A 23,719-nucleotide genomic window follows, 5' to 3' on the forward strand; every position below is an offset into this window, starting at 1 on the left:
TATAGCTAGATTGAAATACTAATATTAACAATTCTAAATCCGATTTTTGGGGATTACATTTCTAATTTATAAGAACTTGGAGGATGCATTAGAAGTTCTTGTGGTTAACAAGTGGTTTTCACTTCAATCCATATAAGCTATTCCTAGGAATGCAGAGCATGTGTTTTTCTTGATACCCTTAAACATGAGGTAATGTAGCTTAAATTTTGTTAATATTTTAGATTGATAAGATTGAAAAGGAAGAACTTGCAGACCAGGTAACCCAAGTGATGCAGGAGCTTTCTGTAAATGGTCTACCACCAGAAGATTAGGGTGGTAATGTTCTAATGGTTTAGGTGGGACAGAAATGCTCAAAATTTGTTCTTTATGTTTTTAATACCCTTTACACAATGTTTATTGTTATATATTTGGTCCTAGAGTTGGAAAAAACCATAATAAGGCTAAATGGAAATCTAGTTTCACTTTTTAGTACCTATGTACTTAGATGTCCTTATGCATACAAGCGATGTAGTTCTGTATATTAGACTTCCGGTATCGATGTACTACTTCAACTTATGAAAGTCTATCTTTGCTTAACTATCACTTCAGAACCTCCATTATTGCAGTCGGTTTTAATGTTGAATTTTGATTGTTGCTATGTATTAAAAAGCAAACTGTTGTAGTTTATTTGATTTTGTAAAGTTTCTTGCTTTTCTAACTTCTAAAATTATTCACCTCTCAATCGACCCATTTCATGAACATCATTGCTTAGTGTGGTTGCAAAATTCGTACACCGGAATGAGCTGAAGATTTCATCCACCATGGTAGCACCCTTTTTTTGATTCCTATCCTTGGAGAAAATTAACAGCATGGTACGAAAGTTAGCTTACAAATCTGTATTTTTTTTTTGCTTGATTCCCAGCTTTTCCACCCATTTCTAAGAGGCAATCTAAATTTTGAAATTAGTATCGAAGGTTCGCCAATGGCACAGGGCATTTCCATTAGTTATACATAAAAACAATACAAAGCCAACTTGTGAACAAATTAAAATAGTTATGGATTAATTCTAAAATTTAAAACTTATTGTCTAGGCAATTATTTTTTATTATTATATGTTTGAATTTTAATTTTAAGAGAAATTAGATATTCTTCTATTTTTTTCTACTTGTCTATTTTCTTACTATTTTTCGATGATTACAAATATAATAAAAATTATTAATTTTGTGAAATATAATAAATATCATAATCATAAATGTGTAGTAAGATGTTATAGAAAAATAGAAGGATATTTGATATCTCTAATTTTTATATAGATAATAGTTTATAACCCGTGGAAACAACGGTTATAAAATTAGTTAAATTTTTATAGTAAAAACTCAAAATTATTAATCAATTGGTTTAAATAAATTATTAATTATTTTTTTTAGTTATATATAGTTATAATCATTGATTTAAATAAATATGTAAATTTATATTATTTTATAATTTGTATTAATTTCATTTTAACTTTTATTTTAATATTATTAATTTAATATAATTGAGTGAGAAATTTAAAATAGAAAATCAATAGGTTGATAAGTTACATGTATTAATTAAGAGACATAATAAGATGACATATAACAATAGCAAAAAAAAAAAAAATATAGTATATTAATTAAGAGACCTAATAAAATAATAAATATGAAAAGAAAATAAAACTTTTTTTTTTATTAAATCAAAGATAACAAAATACAAATAAAAAGTTCTTTGACTTATAAGCTTATAAATATATTTGACTACTTAATGGTGGTCAAAGTCTCAAAAGAGGTGTTGCCAACTATACTTGACCAATATTAACCCGTTTGCAACCTCTCTCTCTCTCTCTCTCTCTCTCTCTCTCTCTCTCTCTCTCTCTCTCTCTCTCTCTCTCTCTCTCTCTCTCTCTCTCTCTCTCTCTCTCTCTCTCTCTCTCTCTCTCTCTCTCTCTCTCTCTCTCTCTCTCTCTCTCTCTCTCTCTCTCAACCCATCTCCTATCTAACATCTTAATTTTTCAATTGGTCGGCTTGACTTTTCTCATCTATCTTGTACCTCTCCCTCATCAAACCACAAGAAATTTTAACAGAATATCCAATCTCTGTATCAGCAACAAAGAGTTTAGAAAGCGTCATAACTAATTTGGTCTTTAACATGAGGCATGGTGAAAGTATCGAATACTACCTAGTTCTAGCCCTTCTTTCATTAGCCATCTTCATCTTCATCCTCTTAGTTATCTTCATCATATGGAAGAGCAAGAAGAACGCAAACTCAAATGAGACAGTCCACAATCAAAGATCCGATGAAGAAAGTCCTTCCATCAAGCTTTGCGCATCACCATACACGTTAGTAGAAATCGATGTTGCCACAGATGGATTCAACGAAAGAAGAATCATTGGTAAAGGCAGGTTAGGAACTGTTTACGCAGCAGTGTTAGCAGGAGGTGAATTAGTCGCAGTCAAACGAATCCACCCTCGTTTTGTCCTAAGAAATTGTGGTTCAGGGTTAGGGTTTTCTTCCATTTTAAAATGGCTATCTTTAGCTAATCACCCTAATGTGTTATCCATATTAGGGTTTTCTGAAGGTCCTGGAGAAAGAATCGTCGTAATGGAGTTTATGGGCATGATGAGTTTGGACTTCTACCTCCATCAAAACCTTGATGGTGCATCGTTATTGGACTGGGGTAGACGGTTAAGAGTTGCAGCCGGTGTGGCTCGTGGGTTAGAGTATTTGCATGAACTAATGGCACCATCTATAGTGCATGGTTGTGTCAAGCCTTCAAATATCTTAATAGATGTGAAGTTTAGCGCCAAGATTTGTGATTATGGTCTATCTTTTTTAGCACCCAATGAGAAAGAAGGGATTGTGGGGTATGTGGATCAAGAATATTGGCTTGAACCAAGGGGTGGTTCTAAAGAAAGTGATGTGTACGGTTTAGGGGTGGTTTTGTTAGAGTTGTTGAGTGGTAGGAGAAGTGAAGGGGGGTTGATTGTAAACTGGGGTTTGCCATTGATTAAAGAAATGAAAATGGGTGAGCTTTTAGACCCAAGATTAATGGTTCCTAGTGACATTAAGCCTCTTGTTAGATTGGCTAAAGTGGCCAGTGCTTGTGTGGGCAACTCTAGGAAGAACAGGCCTTTGATTGTTCAAGTGGTGGCTATTTTGAATGATTTACAAGAAGAAGCCGTGCTATTGAGTAATGGGTCATTCTAGAATTAATTTTTGAATTGTTATATCATTTCTCTAATTTCTATTGAATTTCATTTGTATAGATATGTCCGATTAATATTATAAATGGTCGTTATAATACTCTATTTTGCATTAATAGTTAAAATATATCTACTAAAAGGAAGATGTGGGTTGGTTGTTTACCCGATTTCATGTTTGGTTACCTAATTTTAGATTTAGATTTTGTAGAGGATAGTTGTTATTATCATATTGCGGGATCAAGCCAAGTATATAAATACGAAGCGACCAATTTAGAGTAGAATTAAGTAATTAACCATGCCATGATTAAGAGTTTTCATGGATATCTCATATGTACGTGACATTATGAACCGACCTCATGAATTATTAAAAGTGTATATGATATAATGTTGCTAGATACTATTCGATATTTATAATTGTTTCGTGTAAGCTACTACGAGTTTTTTTAGGATAGAACACTTTATAGAGACAATTACAAAAACGACATATTAGAAATATTAGTTTATAGACGTGCTTTAGACAATTTTATATTATATCAAAAGTATTTTTTTATAATAAAAAAAATAAAAATAAAAAAATTGGATTTCGAACTGGAAAGAAAGTATTCTGAAATTTCAATAACATTTTTTTTAAAAAAAACAAGAAAATTCTATAAAATGAAAAACCAGTTAGAAGCTAGAGATTTAAAGGAAATCCCAATAACATTTACAAAATTCAAAAAACATATTTGAAATTTCAAAAATACTTAGTTTTTTTTAATGTAATCTAACTAAAAGTTATGAAACATAACATAGCCAAAACGAAGTAACTTATGACACAAAGTCATAAACAATGTCATTTAGATGGAAAATGGTCAAGCTAAACATTTCGATTTTAAGGGTGTAGAGAAATTTTTTTTGAATAATGCATTGTTTTAAATGAGAAAAATTACATGTTATATAGCCAAATTAGAAATGATTAATTTGCAATTTTTATAGAATGACAATCAATTTTATAAACTAGCAAAGAGCTAGAAAAATACAAAGAGGAAATTGCTATAATAGTATTTTGTAACCAACCTATCCAATTAAGACAAAACTTAGGATTTCTAGTAGTAATCCAAAAAAAAAAAAAAACGATTGTGAAACAATAGAATCCCACATAGTCACGGCTCCCACTACATCCAAACAAAGTCTAGCTTCAAACGCAACCTTAGAGAAGTCATCCAGCTTGAACAATATGAAAAACTAGACAAAACAAGAAGATAGATATCCTACCGGGTAGGTAATAAACTCCATAACACTCTGAAACCATGAAATAGTTAAAACAATAAAGTTGATAATCTCCACATCTGTAACGCCCGTATATCAGAGGTAGTCAATTTAGATACAATGAGCGTCAAAAATGACTTTTTGATGAAAGATTATTTAGAAGTAGTAATCTTAACTAAGTTGTAGTATATGTTACAAGGATTCCGTGCATATAAATAACGCCGAAATCCAAGTTATGACGAAGAAGTTATGAACTGTCAAAGTTTTGCGACAGAACCGGCACGACACAGCGTGACGTAAATAGTGAATTTACGATAGAGCCATAATTAGTCTTAGTGATCTAAACGAAAGTCGTAGATTACGTTAAACCGAGAGCGTCCATAAAAAAACGCCCAAATCTAACTTCGTATGAGGAAGTTATGATTTTTCGAAGTTTCGACTTAACGGTATGCAGCCCAAATCTCGAAATTGAGATCGAATGATTTTTAGCCAAAACAATCTAAACAAGAATCGAAGATCTTGTTAATAGTAGTGCATCGGTAATAAGACAGACGAAAGCGGGCGTCGAATGAAGAAGTTATGGATTTTTAACAGACTTTTCAAGTCCTGGATAGTTAAAAATAATATAATAAAAATAAACAAAAAAATTAACCAACGGAGTCTAAATGAGAGTTGTAGAGCATAATCTCACCTACGTTTGGATATAAACAACGTCGAAAACGGAGATCGTACGCGAAAGTTACGTGATTTCAAAGATTAAAGCACAAACTTTGAGGCTAGCTGAAGGGGAATGCACCGCGGTCGGAGCATCAGAGCCAGTCCCGTCACCTGTCAAGTCCAAAGTTCGTAAGCAATGACGCATGTGGGAACACCATGCATTCGTTGAGGGAACGCACCGCGTTCGGGGAACGCCCTGCGTTCGTTGAGGGAACGCACCGCGTTCGGGGAACGTCATGCATTCATTGAGGGAACGCACCGCATTCGCAGCCACACTCCAACCCTATAAATAGATCATTTGGGAAGCCGAATTTGGTTGCCCATTTCTTTTCTCTCTCTCCCGTATTTCATCGTTTAACGTGCAAATTATACCCCCGAAGCCCCGGTATCATCCCGAGACACGAAGCGAGTCCCGAAGCCCCGAAGATCCCGAGTATTTAAGTTTCTAAGTCGAAACTCTGCCCGCGTGATGCCCGGTTTTGAAGAAAACGTCCGGGTTTTATCGGAAAAGATTATTTTAAGAGACGGGGTGTTGTCCGGTCATCGTCTTATCAAGTGAGTGTGTAGTTACTTTCTTCTACAGCATAGATATGAAGTATTTGCTATGAAATATGTGTTATATGTTTATACGTTGTTTGTTTACTTGAGATGGATGTTGAATGAATGTTTTATACCGGTTTTTAAATGATTTAAACTATATATATGTAATTTATATCTACAAATATGTTTGGTAGAACATGGGTAGATGAAATAGTTGGTGTGTGAGAATAGATGAGTTTGAGGATGAGACGAAAGATGATATAGATCATGAGATGAGGGTGACAGGTGAAAAATGAGTGAAACCTTTACCCAAACTATGGCCCCCGTCATTCAGCAGAGTAGGGATGACAACCACAGACTATTCTAGACAGTCCTGTGGAACACTAGCAAGCTCGCAACTTGTAGGTGTTGTGGACTTGATGTTCACCGGTGTACTCTAAAAACCCTGGCAGCTATAGATTTAGTGCCTCATAATAATAAGATTGTAGCTATGGATTTATTACTGTATAGATGAACCTTGGTGACTATGGAGTTAACGCCTGTTAAGTGAACCTTGGTGACTATAGAGTTAGCGTCTGTTAAGTGAACCTTGGTGACTATGGAGTTAGCGCCTGTTACGTGAACCTTGGTGACTATGGAGTTAGAGCCTGATAGCTATAGATTTAGTATCTGATAGATAAACTTTAGCAGCAATGGACTTCGTGCCAATTCCTTAGGTAAATCCTTAGGAACGAATGAATAAATGATAGTTGATTCTTAGGGTAAAACCTTAAGAAATAAAGAAGATAACGGAGATGGGTAATTGGGTTGATTGTTTGATGATTGAAAATAATAATTATATTATTGTGGGTTGAAAACCCTATATGCTCACCAGGCTCCAAGTCTGACCCACTCAGTTTTCTTTGCATTACAGGTAATGGCACAAGAGTATAAGTTGGTAGACTTAACGAGAGATTTTGGATTATAGATCAGTAGTTATAAATAACTGTTGTAAGGTCTATTTTATAGTGTTTATGCTTTTGGTTTGTGACGGAACATGACATCCCGAGATTTTGTTATTTAATGAAAATACATTTCTTTAAAGAAATGTTTTCATAAATTTTTATCATATTTTGTTTTGGGAATAAATTCCGCAACTCTTTTAATCAAAGGATTACTCTGATTTTATAAAACAAAGCATATACAAATCGGTATTTTCTGGATGTGAAAATGGGGATGTCGCAGTTAGTATCAGAGCATTATTTTAAGCGAACTAGGAATTTGTAGGATTTCTAGACCTAAACTTAGAATGCTAAGTAATGATCGTGAGGAGTGTGTCTAAAATATGTTACGTAGTACACATAAATTGACACGAGCACTAGTTTAGTTTAGGAAAGATGCCTAAATGATTTTATGTGCTAAATGTTATATGTTTGCCATATATGAAATTGTTTGTTCGAATCTATGGTCTGTTGCCGACCGGATCTGGAAACCTTATGTGTTTAGGATTTTAAGCGTACGATTATGATATTAGAACTAGCATGTAAATGTTTCAGAGTGATAAGGAGATTTATATGTCTATCGTAAATAAAGCTTTCTTATCTTAAATTCTCGCCCGGTACGTCGAACGTCTGCTTAGGTGTACAAAACATTATGGTGAAGACTCGTAGAGAATTGAGTAAATGGAGGAAATGAAAGGCTTATGATACTGAATGACACCTATTGGAAGATATCGTAAGACTGGTATCTTGCCTTTAGAATATGTCTGATAAAATAACGGAACGTTTAAAGGAGTACGGTACGTCTGAAGTACACCTTCGATTGCCAGGATGATGGAAGGGTTGGTGTAATTCTTGAGGTTGTCCCATCGTCTGGAATTCCCATCACCAACCGAGTTGAAGTAGAATTGATGAGTGAAGATGCGCATGGAAGAAGTCCTAGTAGAGTTTAGGAAAATTTTTATGATTAATTGGACACACTTGTACGTGTTAAATTGTTTTGTGATTTTAGGACTTGGGGACTGCGAGACAATACTTGGGACAAGTATGAGTAGGTGTGAATAGTAGTAGAGATCTATATTATTGGAAGCAAAGGACTCACGCTTGGATCAGGAAAAGTCACAAGGTTACCAAGAAGCTAGTGATTGATTCAGTTTTTATTCAAGTATGTCATTACCATTGTTTCGGAAATGACTAAGAAGATGATTGATGTTCTGACCCTAGTGATCATATCAATTGAGTCCGACTACGATGATTTTGTTACGTGGTTCAGAGAACCAAGTTCGATGTAACATCTGACTTAAGTCAAAAGATTGAAATCAATGCGATCGATGGCATCACGCTCGTCGTTAAGGAAGCTTGTAGCTAGAGATGCTACATGCTAAAATATGATTATATCACATTAGAATATGAAGGAAGATATATTTCATTCTGGAATTTGACTCTAATAGACTTGAGTCTAAACGTTGCCTCATACGATAAGAGGTCATTAGAACATGACCCATCGGTCTATTACAATAGATAAGGGAAAGTACTTATCCTAAGAAGAAGGATTCAAGATTGAGCATCATGGTGATTACTTAGGATGGGAGGATGACGTATGGAATCATTATACAAGCCCTATTTCATTGATGATTCCGGGACGTAATCATCCTAAGGGGGAGATAATTGTAACGCCCGTAGATCTGGGCTAGTCAATTTAGAGACAATGAGCGTCAAAAATGACTTTTTGATGCAAGATTATTTAGAAGGAGTAATCTTAACTAAGTTGTATTATATGTTACAAGGATTGCGTACATATAAAGAACGCCGAAATCCGAGTTATAACGAAGAAGTTATGACCTGTCGAAGTTTCGCGACAAAACCGGCACGACACAGCGCGACATAAATAGTGAATTTACGATAGAGCGATAATTAGCCTTAGTGATCTAAACGACAGTCATATTTTACGCTAAACCGAGAGCGTCCATAAAAAGAACGCCCAAATCTGACTTCGTATGAGGAAGTTATGATTTTTCGAAGTTTCGACTTAGCGGTATGCAGCCCAAATCTCGAAATTGAGATCGAGTGATTTTTAGCCAAAACAATCTAAACGAGAATCGAATATCTCATTAATAGTAGTGCATCGGTAAAAAGACAGACGAAAGCGGACGTCGTATGAAGAAGTTATGGATTTTTAACGGACTTTTCCAGTCCCGGCCAGTTAAAAATAATATAATAAAAATATACTCAAAATTAGCCAACGGAGTCTAAATGAGAGTTGTAGAGCATAATCTCACCTATGCGTGGATATGAAGAACGTCAAAAACAGAGATCGTACGTGAAAGTTACGTGATTTCAAAGATTGAAGCACAAACTTCGAGGCTAGCTGAAGTGGAACGCCATGCATTCCTTCAGGGAACGCACCGCGTTCGGGGCATCAGAGCCAGTCCCGTCACCTGTCGAGTCCAAATTTCATAAGCAATGACGCATGTGGGAACGCCCTGCGTTCGTTGAAGGAACGCACCACGTTCGTGGCCAGACTCCAACCCTATAAATAGATCATTTAGGAAGCCGAATTTGGTTGCCCATTTCTTTTCTCTCTCTCCCGTATTTCATCATTTTACGTGCAAATTATACCCCCGAAGCCCCGGTATCATCCCGAGACACGAAGCGAGTCCCGAAGCCCCGAGGATCCCGTGTAATAAAGTTTCTGAGCCGAAACTCTGCCCGCGTGATGCCCGATTTTGGAGAAAACTTTCCGGTTTTATCGGAAAAGATTATTTTAAAAGACGAGGTGTTGTCTGATCATCGTCTTATCAAGTGAGTGTGTAGTTACTTTCTTCTACCACATAGATATGAAGTATTTACTATGAAATACATGTTATATGTTTATACGTTGTTTGTTTACTTGAGATGGATGTTGAATGAATGTTTTATATAGGTTTTTAAATGATTTAAACTACATATATGTAATTTATATCTACAAATATGTTGGATAGAACATTGGTAGATGAAATAGTTAGTGTGTGAGAAAAGATGAGTATGAGGATGAGACGAAAGATGATATAGATCATGAGATGAGGGTGACAGGTGAAAAATAAGTGAACCCAAACGATGTCCCCCGTCATTCAGTAGAGTAGGGATGACAACCACGGATTATTCTAGATAGTCTTGTGGAACACTAGCAAGCTCGCAACTTGTAGGTGTTGTGGACTTGATGTTCACCGGTGTACTATAAAACCCTGGCAGCTATAGATTTAGTGCCTCATAATAATATGATGGTAGCTATTGATTTAGTATTGTATTGATGAACCTTGGTGACTACGGAGTTAGCGCCTGTTAAGTGAACCTTGGTGACTATGGAGTTAGCGTCTATTCAGTGAACCTTGGTGACTATGGAGTTAGCGCCTGTTGAGTGAACCATGGTGACTATGGAGTTAGCGCCTGTTACGTGAACCTTGGTGACTATCGAGTTAGTGCCTGATAGCTATGGATTTAGTATCTGATAGATAAACTTTAGTAGCAATGGACTTTCTTGCCAATTGCTTAGGTAAATCCTTAGGAACGAATGAATAAAGGATTGTTGGTTCTTAGGGTAAAACCTTAAGAAATAAAGAAGATAATGGAGATGGGTAATTGGGTTGATATTTTGATGATTGAAAATAATAATTATATTATTGTGGGTTGAAAACCCTATATGCTCACCAGGCTCCAAGTCTGACCCACTTAGATTTTTTTGCATTACAGGTAATGGCACAAGAGTATAAGTTGGTAGACTTAACGAGAGATTTTGGATTATAGATCAGTAGTTATAAATAACTGTTGTAAGGTCTATTTTATACTGTTTATGCTTTTGGTTTGTGACGGAACATGACATCCCGAGATTTTGTTATTTAATGAAAATACATTTCTTTAAAGAAATCCTTTGATAAATTCTTATCATATTTTGTTTTGGGAACAAATTCCGCAACTTTTTTAATCAAAGGATTACTCTGATTTTATAAAACAAAACATAAACAAATCTGTCTTTTCTGGCCGTGAAAATGGCGATGTCACAACATCAGAACCACAAATCGGACACAACACCGAGTCAATGTGAATACCTCTCATATCCAAATTCCGATAGAGAATTTTATTGAGAGCAAGTCTCCATAAAAAAAAACTTTAACTTTTATGGGAATCAACCAATTCCATCTAGTCGGATCACCATACCAAATGCTATCCTAAAAGGAAACAAGTTCACCATTCCCCAGCTTATGAGTACACACATACAAGAATTCAAATCCCTGATTTAAGAATAGAAACCCAATGGATATAGCTTATAGATCGTAATAGGTAAACTATCTGTACCAACATAGCCATCAATACCATAAATCATCTACACTACATTAACCTACTTAGCTTTCGGGTTACAATGGAAATGTGATTCCCATTTAAATAGACGTGATCTATCCAAAGAAAAAAAATGTTACAAATTCCAAGACTATCCAAATTCATTGTTGTGCTCACACATCGTTTTTCACTCATTTTCATTCTTATAAAATACGATTCAATAAATATCCTGACAACATTCTGACAGAATGAGAATAATAATAAAAAGTCTATAATAACCTTATAGACGATTTAATTAGCGGGAATGTGTGATAATTACAATAGTTATGTAAAACTGAACGTATTCATATTATTAAACAGCATGTTTTATTTGTCATTCTCACAGAATAGCATTGTCCACACGTCCGCACAATAGATGTCAATCCACATTTGAACCTAACGCTCTCTCTCTCTCTCTCTCTCTCTCTCTATCTATCTATTATATATATATATATATATATATATATATATATATATATATATATATAGAGAGAGAGAGAGAGAGAGAGAGATAGGCTCAAGTATTCTAACTAAATATTGTGTGGATGTAAGGATTAATGTAAGCTAATCATTTCAAAATCCTAAAATAGGATAAAATTGTAATCTTGCATATTAATCAATTAATCAACTTTGGTAATTCCATAAATACAATCCCTTTTTATAGGGTAATTACATTGACCTCATTTAACATAGTTATATCTTCTTTATATCACAGTTGACAAGTATTCGTTACCATTCCAAACCTCCAACGATTACAAAACAGAGGAGGATACACCCTTTGCCGGCGATTATGACGTCACAACATAGGATGAAACCCTACCCCCTTATTATGTGTGTGATTCTGAAATTTAAAGGTTCTTGGGGATACAGAGGCTAAGAGCAACAACAACCATGATCGATCTCTCCACCACCTTCAACATATCGTTTACCATATTTCAGCGTAAATCGAGACAATTGTTTAACTATGCCTCTTTATTCGACTGGTTTTCATCTTCTCTGTCGACATCCTCTACTACGACTTCAACTACTGTCACTACTCACGCCGATCTTTTCCTTCTGTGGTAAAATAAATAAGTGAAAGGGGGAAAGGTTGTAGAAAGGCATGGAAACCTTCTGTAGTGTCTCCGTCGACATAGGTAGAGAGGAAGAAGGAAGGGGGGATCTTGCTTCATCTGTATCTGACAAAACCTAGGTTTCTATCCTTCAATACGAGTAGATCCCCTTCAACATATACATACAATTACCCAATAATATGACTCAAGAACCCCCGTCTTCTTCCGAAACCCTAGAATTTGTAATCCACCATGACAATCTTCAGCAACCAGCTTCTATTGTTACTTCAAGTTCTAGTGATACCAACAATCCAACTCTTACACGTAACATATCCTCTAGTCGTCTTAATGCTAAGGCTCTGGAATTTTTTCCTCGAACTACCACCGCCATATCTTCTTCGTCGTCATCCTCTACTAGTATCACAGTTCCTAAATCATTTTCGATCTTCGTTTCCATCTACTCAAGTGTTGTTGGTCACCGATTGGTTTTGTGTGTGGCGAAGCACAGTGGCAAAAGGGCATTTGACGGAGGTGGTGGTCACTCATCATGAAAATAAGCTTCAATCATATCTGCCCTATGCAATTGTGGTTAGTTTTCATTTATATTTTGGTTTTCTTATGATTATGATTTGAAGGTTTTCCTTCATCTGTTTTGTGCGATGCTCTTCTTTTAATAGGGAAGACCGAATTAAACTTGATACATCATCATTAATTAAAGATAAATTGAGAATTGGGAAATGGGGTTTCATTTATTGAGTAAGATGGAAAGCCATATTGGTCATTATATAACTTCAAATCACGGTTTTATATTTCAAATGGAACTAGACCTAATTTAATTGATAATGCTAGCAAAGACTGTAGCGTACTTCCTTTTGCTTGAACATATGTGGTTTTAAGCACATCATAATATAATAGGCATGTTATTTGTATAATCTTATTCTCATGCTTATTTATATTTGTCAATATAAGACTTTGTTTACTTGTTAGTTGAAGATCCAAAGTCAAAGGAAATAAATTCCCTTCTAGGAAGCAAGAAGTTCAGGTAACAAATAGCAATGTCGTTCAAACTTTTAGAATCTGCCAGAATTGAATCTTGAATTTCAATTATGTTGGAATGGAATCTTGAATTCCGATTTTCTCGGAACAGAATCTCGATATTTCCTCTATGATTTGTGGATTTTCTATAATTATTGGTTATGAGTTTTGCTGCAATTCACAAGTTTGTATATTTGTATAAAGGAGTTAGTTTTTTCTTTTTCATTTGGTAATGAATTATTCTTTCAGAATAACATGAAGAAGGAATCATTTATTGATCATACAAGAGAAAGACTTGGAATTAAGTTCAATAACATGTTACATTGAAGAAGACGAAGTGTAAAAAAGTCGATTATTTGGACAGCTGAAGAAGATTAAGTGTATTTGCTCAATAATTGTATATTTGAGAATGCTATTCTCAAGAATTTTATTCATTTTGATGACATTCTGTTAGAATATGTCAATTTATATTAACATGTGTCAGTTTGTAAGAATATTTATGAACGTGTATTTAAGTTCAGATGTGTATGAATATATTGGAATGTTGTTATTATTCAATTTCAGGTTCAAGAATCTTCATTAATATTCTAATAGAATAACATTCTAACAAAACAATATCACAGAACATCATTCTCACAGAATAACATTTCTAACAAAATTAAAATTGAATTAATTAAAAAAATCAGAATTGAAAATTAAGATAATAAAAAGTCTCTTAAAATCCAAAAATTTCCTTTGTAAATTTGTGTTTCCTAATTTGAAAGTAATGCAAATGTACATTTTTAGCCTTCTTTTAATTAAATAGTATTATTCTCTTATTTTTAATTTAATAATATGGATAAATGTCTTCCTTAAAATAACTAAAATGATTGGTTCACAATCATTCCTACATCCACACACACACACACACAGTATATATATATATATATATATATATATATATATATATATATATATATATATATATATATATGTAGTGTATGTCCTTAAACTTACAATTGACCTATTAAAAAGGTCATTGCATTTCATTTTCATCGGTTTCACTGCTTAAATCTAGATTATGTGGCATTTTTAATTTTTGAGTAATAAAATCTCTCTCTCTCAAATAAAACCGATATCCACTTCTTTATCATTAGATTCGACGCTCAGCATCTTATCTTTACAAGAAAGAAACTCGCCCTTTTCAAAGAAATCCTAAACCCACTACTATCATAGGATCTTGTTCCTCACATTCCATTCAAAGGGATGTCTTTTGGTGAATAGATGGGAGTCAAGGCTTCCGTTTGGAAAAAACTCGTAGATGAGCAAGAGTTGTGTTTGGTCGTGACACCAACTAATGAGTTGAACCAAGTTTCAATGCCTTAAACTGCTAATGATCTTCACATCGGTTATGTACTCTTTCTTTCCTAGTCTCGAACCTTGTGAAATTTTCTTAACAGCTACCATCATGCCATCACGGGATAAGTAGCCCTTGTAAACACACTTGAATCCTTCCTCCCGCAACTTCCGGTCATCAGAGAAGTTTGCAGCCAAAGTGAGTTCGCATCTTCGGATTTCACATGATTTGATCAATTACACACAATGGTATGGATGATAAAGCAAAATAAACAAAATACCCATGACATTGTTTTAGTCGGGAAGCATTCCATTATTTCTTTGCTAAAACACGCATATAAACAACCTTTAATTTTTCCAGAATATTGCTTGCAACATTTGAGCATGTTCCAAGTGATTGTTATCTAAGTAAACGAACATAGACTATCTCTGTACATATGATTTATCAACACGTCATTCTAAAAAGGTTCTCATATGATTTATCCATATGCTTATGTTCTCTATATCAATCTACATGTAAAATCAATACAAATGAACATAGATTATATCTACATTTAGACGAGTATGGATTAACAACTAAAAAGTTGATTTTTATTCTCATGATAGTTGAAGTTCTAAGTAAGAAAGGCTGATCGACTACTCTATACAAAAGGGATATTATTTGGATCTTTGCATATTTGAAATGACATATAATCTTCAAAGGGATAGCTTCATACAAGCAGGTTACATAATTCAAATTCAATCTGTGAAATTTTGGGAAAAGATCAACTATAACGGAACACATTCACAAACTAAAAACGTAAGCCTAACTAAAATCGCCGCGTGATATCCACATATGAGAATAAAAAAGACCGATTTGTCCTATTTTGGATCTTGGTGACGAGCTGATGGAAAGCAAAAAATGGAGGTTAGAGATGAAGAATCTTTGGGATGAGAGGAAATGAGAAGAAAGAAGAGTGTGGCAAAAGTGAGTTCATTTAAAGAAAACATTTTGGATCCAATGCCTCTTTTAAGATCGTCGTTTATTGTAACGTCCGCAGATCTCGTTAGTCAATTTAGAGACAATAAGCGTGAAAATATGAATTTATGATGGAATATTATTTAGAATTAATAATCTTAACCAAGTTATAACATATGTCACAAGGATTCCATACATATAAAGAACGCCGAAATCCAAGTTATAACGAAGAAGTTATAGCCCGTTGAAGTTTTACGGCAAAACCGGCATGGCACCGCATAACGTAAAAAATGAATTTTTGATAAACTACTTTTTAGCCTTATAGATCTAAATGAAAGTTGTAGTATACATTAAACCGAGAGCGTGCGTAAAAAGAACGCCCAATTCTGACTTCGTATATGGAAGTTATGATTTTTCTAAGATTTTGCATAGCAATGCACAGCCCGAAATTGAAATTTTAGATCGATTGATTTTTGGTCAACACAACCTAAATGAGAATTGAATATCTCATTAATAGGAGGTCAACAATAAAAAGACAGACGCAAACGGAGTCTGTATGTAGAAGTTATGAATTTTACATAGTCATTAAACAATATACAATTTTCTTATACTTTTAAATTTAAAATCGGTCGAGAATTAGACGATGGAGTCAAAAGGAAAATTGTAGATCTTGTATTTACCTATGCGTAGATATAAAAAACGTCAAAAATGGTGTTCATATGAAAAAGTTATGAATTTTTAAAGATTGGTTGTTTTACCTGTGTCTGGCGCCACGTGTCAGCACCAGACTTCGCCTTGGAGCCTATGCAAGGCTCAAGACGTGAGCACCCTTGTTCACGATGTGAATCGGCCTAGATAACCTATAAATCGAGGCATAAATCACCCACAAAACTCACACCTTTCATAATCTCTCTCTCCCATTACCCCCAAACCCTCTTCCCCCTTCCCTAGCAACTTCTTAGTGCTAGAGGTGAGTCCCGGAGCACCGGAAGGTTCCGAGAAGAAGAGATTTCTGCTAGGAAGTTCTGCCCCTGAAGAGCCCGGCTCCCAGCCAAACCCCCTCGTAGGTAATTTATGTTTCCCCTACTTTATGTATAACTTATATTTAAATATAGTATTGTTACTATAAACCTGTAAATAAAATTTATCAGTGATTCCAAGTCGTTATACTGATTGATCTACTTACGGGGATGATGTCTAGGCTGTGATTTAGTGAGGTGTTTAAAGTGGGATTTCAAAACAGTATACTTCATATACCAAACGGACTCTACCTCCGATATGATCATACATGGTTGTTCCTTAATTGATAGATCATGAAAGTAGACTTTGAGTTAATGATGAATCTAGACTAATAATTAGTCTCAATAAATATTAGACTAAAATTTAGCAATGATAATGCTAGGTTTCGTCGAAGGAAAATATAATCGTTAGAAACGAAGCACTGCCCGAGTTTGGAATCATCACTTTAACAAGTGAGTGCATGGTCCCTTTCATGAACGTGATTTTAATACAAGTATTGATTTAAGTATTAAATATATGTTTATGTGCGAGTTATTTTGATGTTGCCTAAAATACGTGATAAAGAACATACCTGATTATAAGTGGTGATTTAGGATAAAGAGTAAACCTAAATTAATTATGAGGAATATTGGGTAGTATCTTCCTATGAGTACGAGTGAGTTATACACAGAGAATAGAACTTTAAAAAATGTCATCGATCTGGGAGCATGGATCAGACATAGTCATTGTCCTTAGTCCAAGAGTATGGATAGGACATAGTTGTTTGTAATTAATCTGGGAGAATGGATTAAGACACAGTCAATTGTCCTTAGTCCGAGAATGTGGATAGGACATAGTTATTTGTCATTAACCCAGGAGTATGGATTTAGACATAGACAATTGTCCCTAGTCCGAGGGTATGGAACATGCATAGTTATTGATCCGAGAGTATGGATTAAGTAAATAGGTAAATTTTAAGGTCCAAGAGTATGAATAGTCTCGTTGTGAGGACTGACAAGGTGGGGTAAGAGTTACTTATATATATATATATATATATATATATATATATATATATATATATAATATATATATATATATATATATAGGTTGAAATAGTATATTTTGTGAGTTCTAAATTATATATATGATATAACATTGTGGGATTGAAATATCTATATACTCACCAGGTTTCCTAACCTTACCCACTCAAGCTTATTTGTATCACAGGTGTCGATATGAAGCTACTTTATACTGAGAGATTTAAAAGAAATGTAGATCACTTGTGTAAATGAATTTAAGTTCTGTTTATGCTTATGGTTCTGTATTGACGATGACATCCCAATGTTTTGAAAATGAATAAAAATACATTTCTTCAGAAATGTTATGATAACATTTTTATAATGTTTTTATGGGAACATATTACGCAACATTTTTATTAAAATGGGTACTCTGATTTTTATAAAGCATAATGAAAATCGGTCTTTTCTGGCCGTAAAAATAGGGATGTCACAGTTGGTACCAGAGCATTAGTTTAATCGAACTAGGAATAAGGATTTATTTCTAGACTTAAACTTAGAATGCTAAGCGATGATCGTGAGGAGTATGTCTAATATATTAGCTAGTACACCTAAATAGACACAAGCACTATAAATGATTTATGTTATGCATTATATGATCGGATCTATGGTTTGTTGGTGACTATATCTGGAAACTTTATGTGTTCAGATTTCTAAATGTTTAAGTACAGTATTAGAATGGGCCATAAAAATAGGGATGTCATAGTTGGTACCAGAGCATTAGTTTAATCGAACTAGGAATAAGGATTTATTTCTAGACTTAAACTTAGAATGCTAAGCGATGATCGTGAGGAGTATGTCTAATATATTAGCAAGTACACCTGAATAGACACAAGCACTATAAATGATTTATGATATGCATTATATGATCGGATCTATGGTTTGTTGCCGACCATATCTGGAAACTTTATGTGTTCAGATTTCTAAACGTTTAAGTACAATATTAGAATGGGCATGTAACTTTTTCGAGTAATAAGGAGGATTACGCGTCCTTTATCTATATTCAATTCTCGTCTCGATACACTAAACGCATGCTTTCGTAAACATAGCATCATGGTGAAGACTCGTAGAGAATTGAGTAAATGGAGGAAATGAAAAGGCTTAGGATAGTGAATGATACTTATTGGAAGATATAGTCAGAGTGGTATCTTGCCTTTAGAATATGTCTGATAAAATAACAGTACATTCAGAGGAGTACGGTACGTATGAAGTACACCTTCGATTGGCGAGATGATGGAACGATAGGTGTAATTCCTGAAATTATCCCATCGTCTGACATTTCCATCACCAACCAAGTTGAAGCAAAATTGATGATTGAAGATACGCATGGACGAAGTCCTAGTGGAGTCTATGGAAAATTATACGATTGTTCGGACACATTTGTATGTGTTAAAATTGTTTTTGTGATATTAACTTGGAGAACTGTGAGACAATACTTGGGACGAGTATGAGTAGGAGTGAAAGGTAATAGAGGCCTATACTACCGGAAGCACAGGACTCGCACTTGGATTAGGGAAAGTCACAAGCTTACCAAAGTACTAGTAATTGATTATATTTTTTTCATGTCTGTTGTTACCATCGTTTCAGTATAGACTAAGAAGATGATTGTTATCCAACCCTAGTGGTCTTGTGAAATTGAGTCCGACTAAGATAAGTATGTTACATGGTTTAGAGAACCAAGTTTGATATAGCATCTAACTTAAGCCAGACAGTTGAAGTGAAAGATAATCGAAGCGATCAATAGAAATATCGCGAATCGTCGTTAAATTAAGAAACTTGTAGCTAGAAGTGCTACATTGTAACATCCCAAAAATCGAGACCGACAATTTTTGTTTTTAATTATAATACTTGATAAACTGTTTGAGTAAAACATTATTGATATCACATCAAACCACAAAACCATAGTTGCATGTTTCAAAAACCATAATGTCAAATATTATAATGTCAGAGTACAATCTCAGGGTTCTCAAATGTAGAATCATGTGTGTGCGATGCGTTGCTACCCTGCCGGCTCCTTCCCCTTAGATGAGGAGGTATCTGAAACCAAAACTGAAAATCGTAAGCATAAATCTTAGTGAGTTCCCCCATCATACCACATACCATACAACCATACATGCTGTCGGGCAGTTCTGGGGTACGCGACCTACCCATGTCAAGCCATTCTTGGGTGCTAACCTACCCATGTCAAGCCATTCTGGGGTGCTGACCTACCTGTATCAGGCCATTCTGGGGTGCCTGCCTACCCTCTGGTCTATCTCACCTGGTCACGGGGACTATTTCACCCCTACTACTATCACATAATAATATATCATAATCATGCTGTGAGAGATATCTGGGGTGTCCGACTGACCCTTCTGTCATAACGACTGAATCGGGGACTATTCCTCCTCCTACTACCACTATCACATAAAACATCTCATGGCACATAGGACACATCAAATAATAGCAAACCATACAATTATCACATAGACAATCATCTCTACTGTAATCAACTAATAGTGCGTCGGCCTTAGTGCCTTAGACCCACTTCTACTGGAAGGTAACTCACCTCAATGTCGTGTAGTGTCTGCACTGTCCTCGGTACGGAAATCAACTCTTCTCGACTCCTCGATCCATACACAACATCCTTTCTAAGTCACCATTTCATACTCATAAGCCCTACCTGGGTCAACTCAAGTCCAAGTCATATTCAAGGTCAAAACCTTGGTCAAAGTCAACATCTAGTTGACTCGACTCGCCGAGTTGGTCCACCAAGTCGCCGAGTCCCCACGTCCACAAAATGCTACAACCCTGTCGCTATTCGTCGAGTCTAGAAAGAGCTCGACAAGTTCTCCTTTAACAAACATCGGGTCCTTCTTGAACTGACTAGCGGAGTTCGTCCTTGAACTCATCGAGTTCATCTTATGAAGGTATTTAGTCTATAACTTGCTGAGTTCTCCCTGAACTCGTCGAGTCTGTCTTCATGTGGTTGGGACATTACCTTGAACTCGCCAATTTAGCTCACACACTCGCCGAGTTCTTTGATTACCAGGTCCCTAATGATCCTAGACAACCTCCTAGGGTCTATATTATACGTAAAGCTACGAACTTGATGTTCGTGCATGGCGTCTTTGGCTCAAAAAGCCATAAAAAGGGGGTTTATATGTTGCATGGGTCTCTCGTGGCCATAAATTTGGCACCTTTATGTCGTGGGAACCCTCAATGGTTCCAGATCTGAAGTACAACTCCAAATATACACACAAATCCGAGTGTAGCTTCACTAAAGCTTAGAAAAAGGTAGAAAATAACCCCAAATCAAGATCTAAGTAATGAATAGCCAAGGTATCAGCTTTATACCTCAAATGAGTAGGAAATGTGCCAAGACTTATTGATCTACTTGCTCTCTCTTGATCTCCCAAGCTTCCTTCTCCTTTTCCAACTTCAAATACACACAAAAGGCGCCAAAAAGCTCAAGAACACTCAAATAAGGCTTAGGGTTTCGAGTTAGGGTTTCTCTGGGTTGGGAGGGACGATGGTGGCTGGTTGAGGTAGAATAAGTCGTTTAAATAGGTTACAAACCCTAAATATTAAGGTTTCATCCAGACAGCTTTTACTCGTCAAGTCGGTCTCCCGACTCGTCGAGTAGATCATTAAACTTCTCGGTCAAAAATCGAGTCTACTCGACGAGTTGGGCCTCCAACTCGCCGAGTCCCAAAGTAAAATGAACTTACTTGAATTTAAATACGTACCAGGAACCGGGTGTTACATATATGCTATAATGTGATTATATCACATTAGAACGTGAAGAAAGGTATAGTCTGTTCTAGAATCTGACTCTAAAAGACCTGAGTCTAAACGTTGCATCATACGATGATAGGTCATTAGAATATGACACATCGGTCCATTGTAGTAATCAAAGAACTTACCTTAAGTTTATTAAGAAGAATAAGGAGTCTCCAATAAGGATCAAGATTGTGACTAGAAGGTCATAATTTTAAGTCTAACATGAGATAGAAAGCGGGAGCAAGATCGAGCACCGCCTACAGTCAAGAAGTCCAAGAGTTAGATACTCGTTCAAGGAAACATAGAAGTTACGGTTATTACCCAGGATGAACAGATAACGTATGGAGTCATACAAGCCTTGTTTTTTTGATGATTCCAAGACGTAATCATCCTAAGGGGGAGATAATTGTAACGTCCGCAGATCCGGGCTAGTCAATTTAGAGACAATAAGCATGAAAATATGAGTTTTTTGTTGGAATAGTGTCTAAGGCTACAACTATATTAGGCAAGTATTTGACCCGGTTGTGCATGGTCCTTTTGGGTTGCCTTCACCATAGCAACTTGATAGGATGATTTATTAAGAGAGAGTAAATATTATTATTATATTATAAGAATAATATATTGTTATTTGATTAATATAAGTCATAGAATTAATTGGAATTAATTTGGTGACTTAAAGAGATTAATTAAATAAGAGGGTATAAACTGTCAATTGTTGGATAGTTAAACTTTAGACTGTAAATCCATATAGATATGTATTGGACAGATTCTAGAAGCTAGGATAACTTCAAATCGTCCAAGGGGTTATCTAAGGAATGGATTTGGATAGCCTTAAGAGAAGATTATCCAGTTAGGGTTTAAGTTGTAACCCTTAAGGAGTCTACAAGTATAAATAGACCCTATGGCATAAGGAATTCGGTACTTCACCAAAAGTAGAGAAGCCCTGGCCGAATTCCTCCCCTCTCCTCTCTCCCAAATCATCCTCCTTGCTATTTGGTGTTTGTAAGCCATTAGAGGAGTGACAATTGTGACTCTAGAAGCTCCAAGACAACAAGATCAACAAGGAATTCAAAGGTATGATTCTTGATCTGTTTCAATGTTGTTTTTTTACTCCTAAATAGTCATTAAAAGTCTTCGATTCAAAGCATGTTTTATTAGAAAGCCTAGATCCAAGCATTAGGGTTTTGCATGCGCACATAGGAAAGTTCTTATGGCTAAAACCCATCAGTGGTATCAAAGACTAGCTTGGTTTTCATTAAATTGTTGCTTGTTTGTTTCAATCTTGCTTGCAAAATTCGATTTTGTGCTTCTGTGTCATGAACTCGACGAGTCCCATGGTGGACTCGACGAGTTGGCCTGACTCGACGAGTCCAGTTGCGAACTCGACGAGTTCTAGTGTCAGGAAGGGCAAAAATCGGTATTTCTTGATATTTATCTTTTGGAAACTTACCTTAATCATATTAGATCAACCCTAATCCGATTTTTTGATATATATGACTATAATCTTGATCTAATTAAAGATATTTATCAACTAATAAAATATTGAATTTCCTTATATGATAATTAATTAATTATTTTGATTATTTTGGTAATTATCTTAAAAGAAATCTTGAATAAATCAAATATAGATAATTAGGAAATTAATTGTTAATTGAAATTATTTGTTATTTGATCCTCCATGTTTTAATTGTTTAAAACTTGTCCTCAAGTTTTGAAATTTATATTTTGTGATTAAAAGTTTTTATTTAGACAACTTAAATTTCAAACCCTAGATTTTAAAAGGTTTAAAATACAACCCTATACTAATATAATATTACAAGAATAATATATATATATATATATATATATATATATATATATATATATATATATATATATATATATATATATATATATATAACTTAAATGCTAGTCTTACCGTTAGTAGGCCTCATTCACAAAGCCGATCTATAAGGTGGGTATAAGGTTGCGGCCTATAAAATAGCGCTTAATGGGTGTACACTCACACCCACCGCTTGCTTGATCGGTGGAGGGTCGTTAGCCGAACGGGTAGGATAGAGCAACCTCATCCTCTCATTAAAAGTATAATAAGTAATACAAAGTAACTACACATTTTTTTTAAAAAAAAAAATTCCCAATCTTAGTTACTTTAGGAAAAGTGAATTGATGCAATCCCATGAAATTACACTTTGCACCCTTGCTAAGAAGTTAGTGGAGCGTGTGTGGTTTACCGGCACACTAATTGGTTCTAAGCAAAGGTGGAAAAGAGTGATTCATTGTTTATCATAGTTCGATGGAGCGTGTGTGGTTTACCGGCACATCGAATAGGTGATTGTTACAATGAAGGCACCCGCTTTGTGATCCTCGGTATCCCAGTCACAAACAAGAGGGGCATATCGAGATTTAAACATGCCATTGAATAGTTTCAATGAATCTCATCAGAACCTAGGAATTCTCAATACATTTA

At 35.1% G+C, this 23,719-nt stretch overlaps 1 protein-coding gene across 1 annotated transcript; it reads left to right on the forward strand.

Moving 5' to 3' along the window:
- Window positions 1-1,941: 1,941 nt before the first annotated feature.
- LOC111884664 (serine/threonine-protein kinase-like protein ACR4) lies at window positions 1,942-3,380 on the forward strand. The gene has a single exon (XM_023880963.3). It carries the CDS (start codon window positions 2,146-2,148, stop codon window positions 3,202-3,204), a length of 1,059 nt encoding a protein of 352 aa, XP_023736731.1. The 5' UTR covers window positions 1,942-2,145; the 3' UTR covers window positions 3,205-3,380.
- The last annotated feature ends 20,339 nt before the right edge of the window (window positions 3,381-23,719 follow it).

The sequence above is a fragment of the Lactuca sativa genome, chromosome 7, assembly GCF_002870075.4.
Source record: "Lactuca sativa cultivar Salinas chromosome 7, Lsat_Salinas_v11, whole genome shotgun sequence".
Taxonomy (NCBI): Eukaryota; Viridiplantae; Streptophyta; class Magnoliopsida; order Asterales; family Asteraceae; genus Lactuca; species Lactuca sativa.

Excerpts from the sequence above, each read along its gene's own strand:
- LOC111884664 (XM_023880963.3), top strand. The coding sequence starts at position 2,146 with ATGAGGCATGGTGAAAGTATCGAATACTACCTAGTTCTAGCCCTTCTT.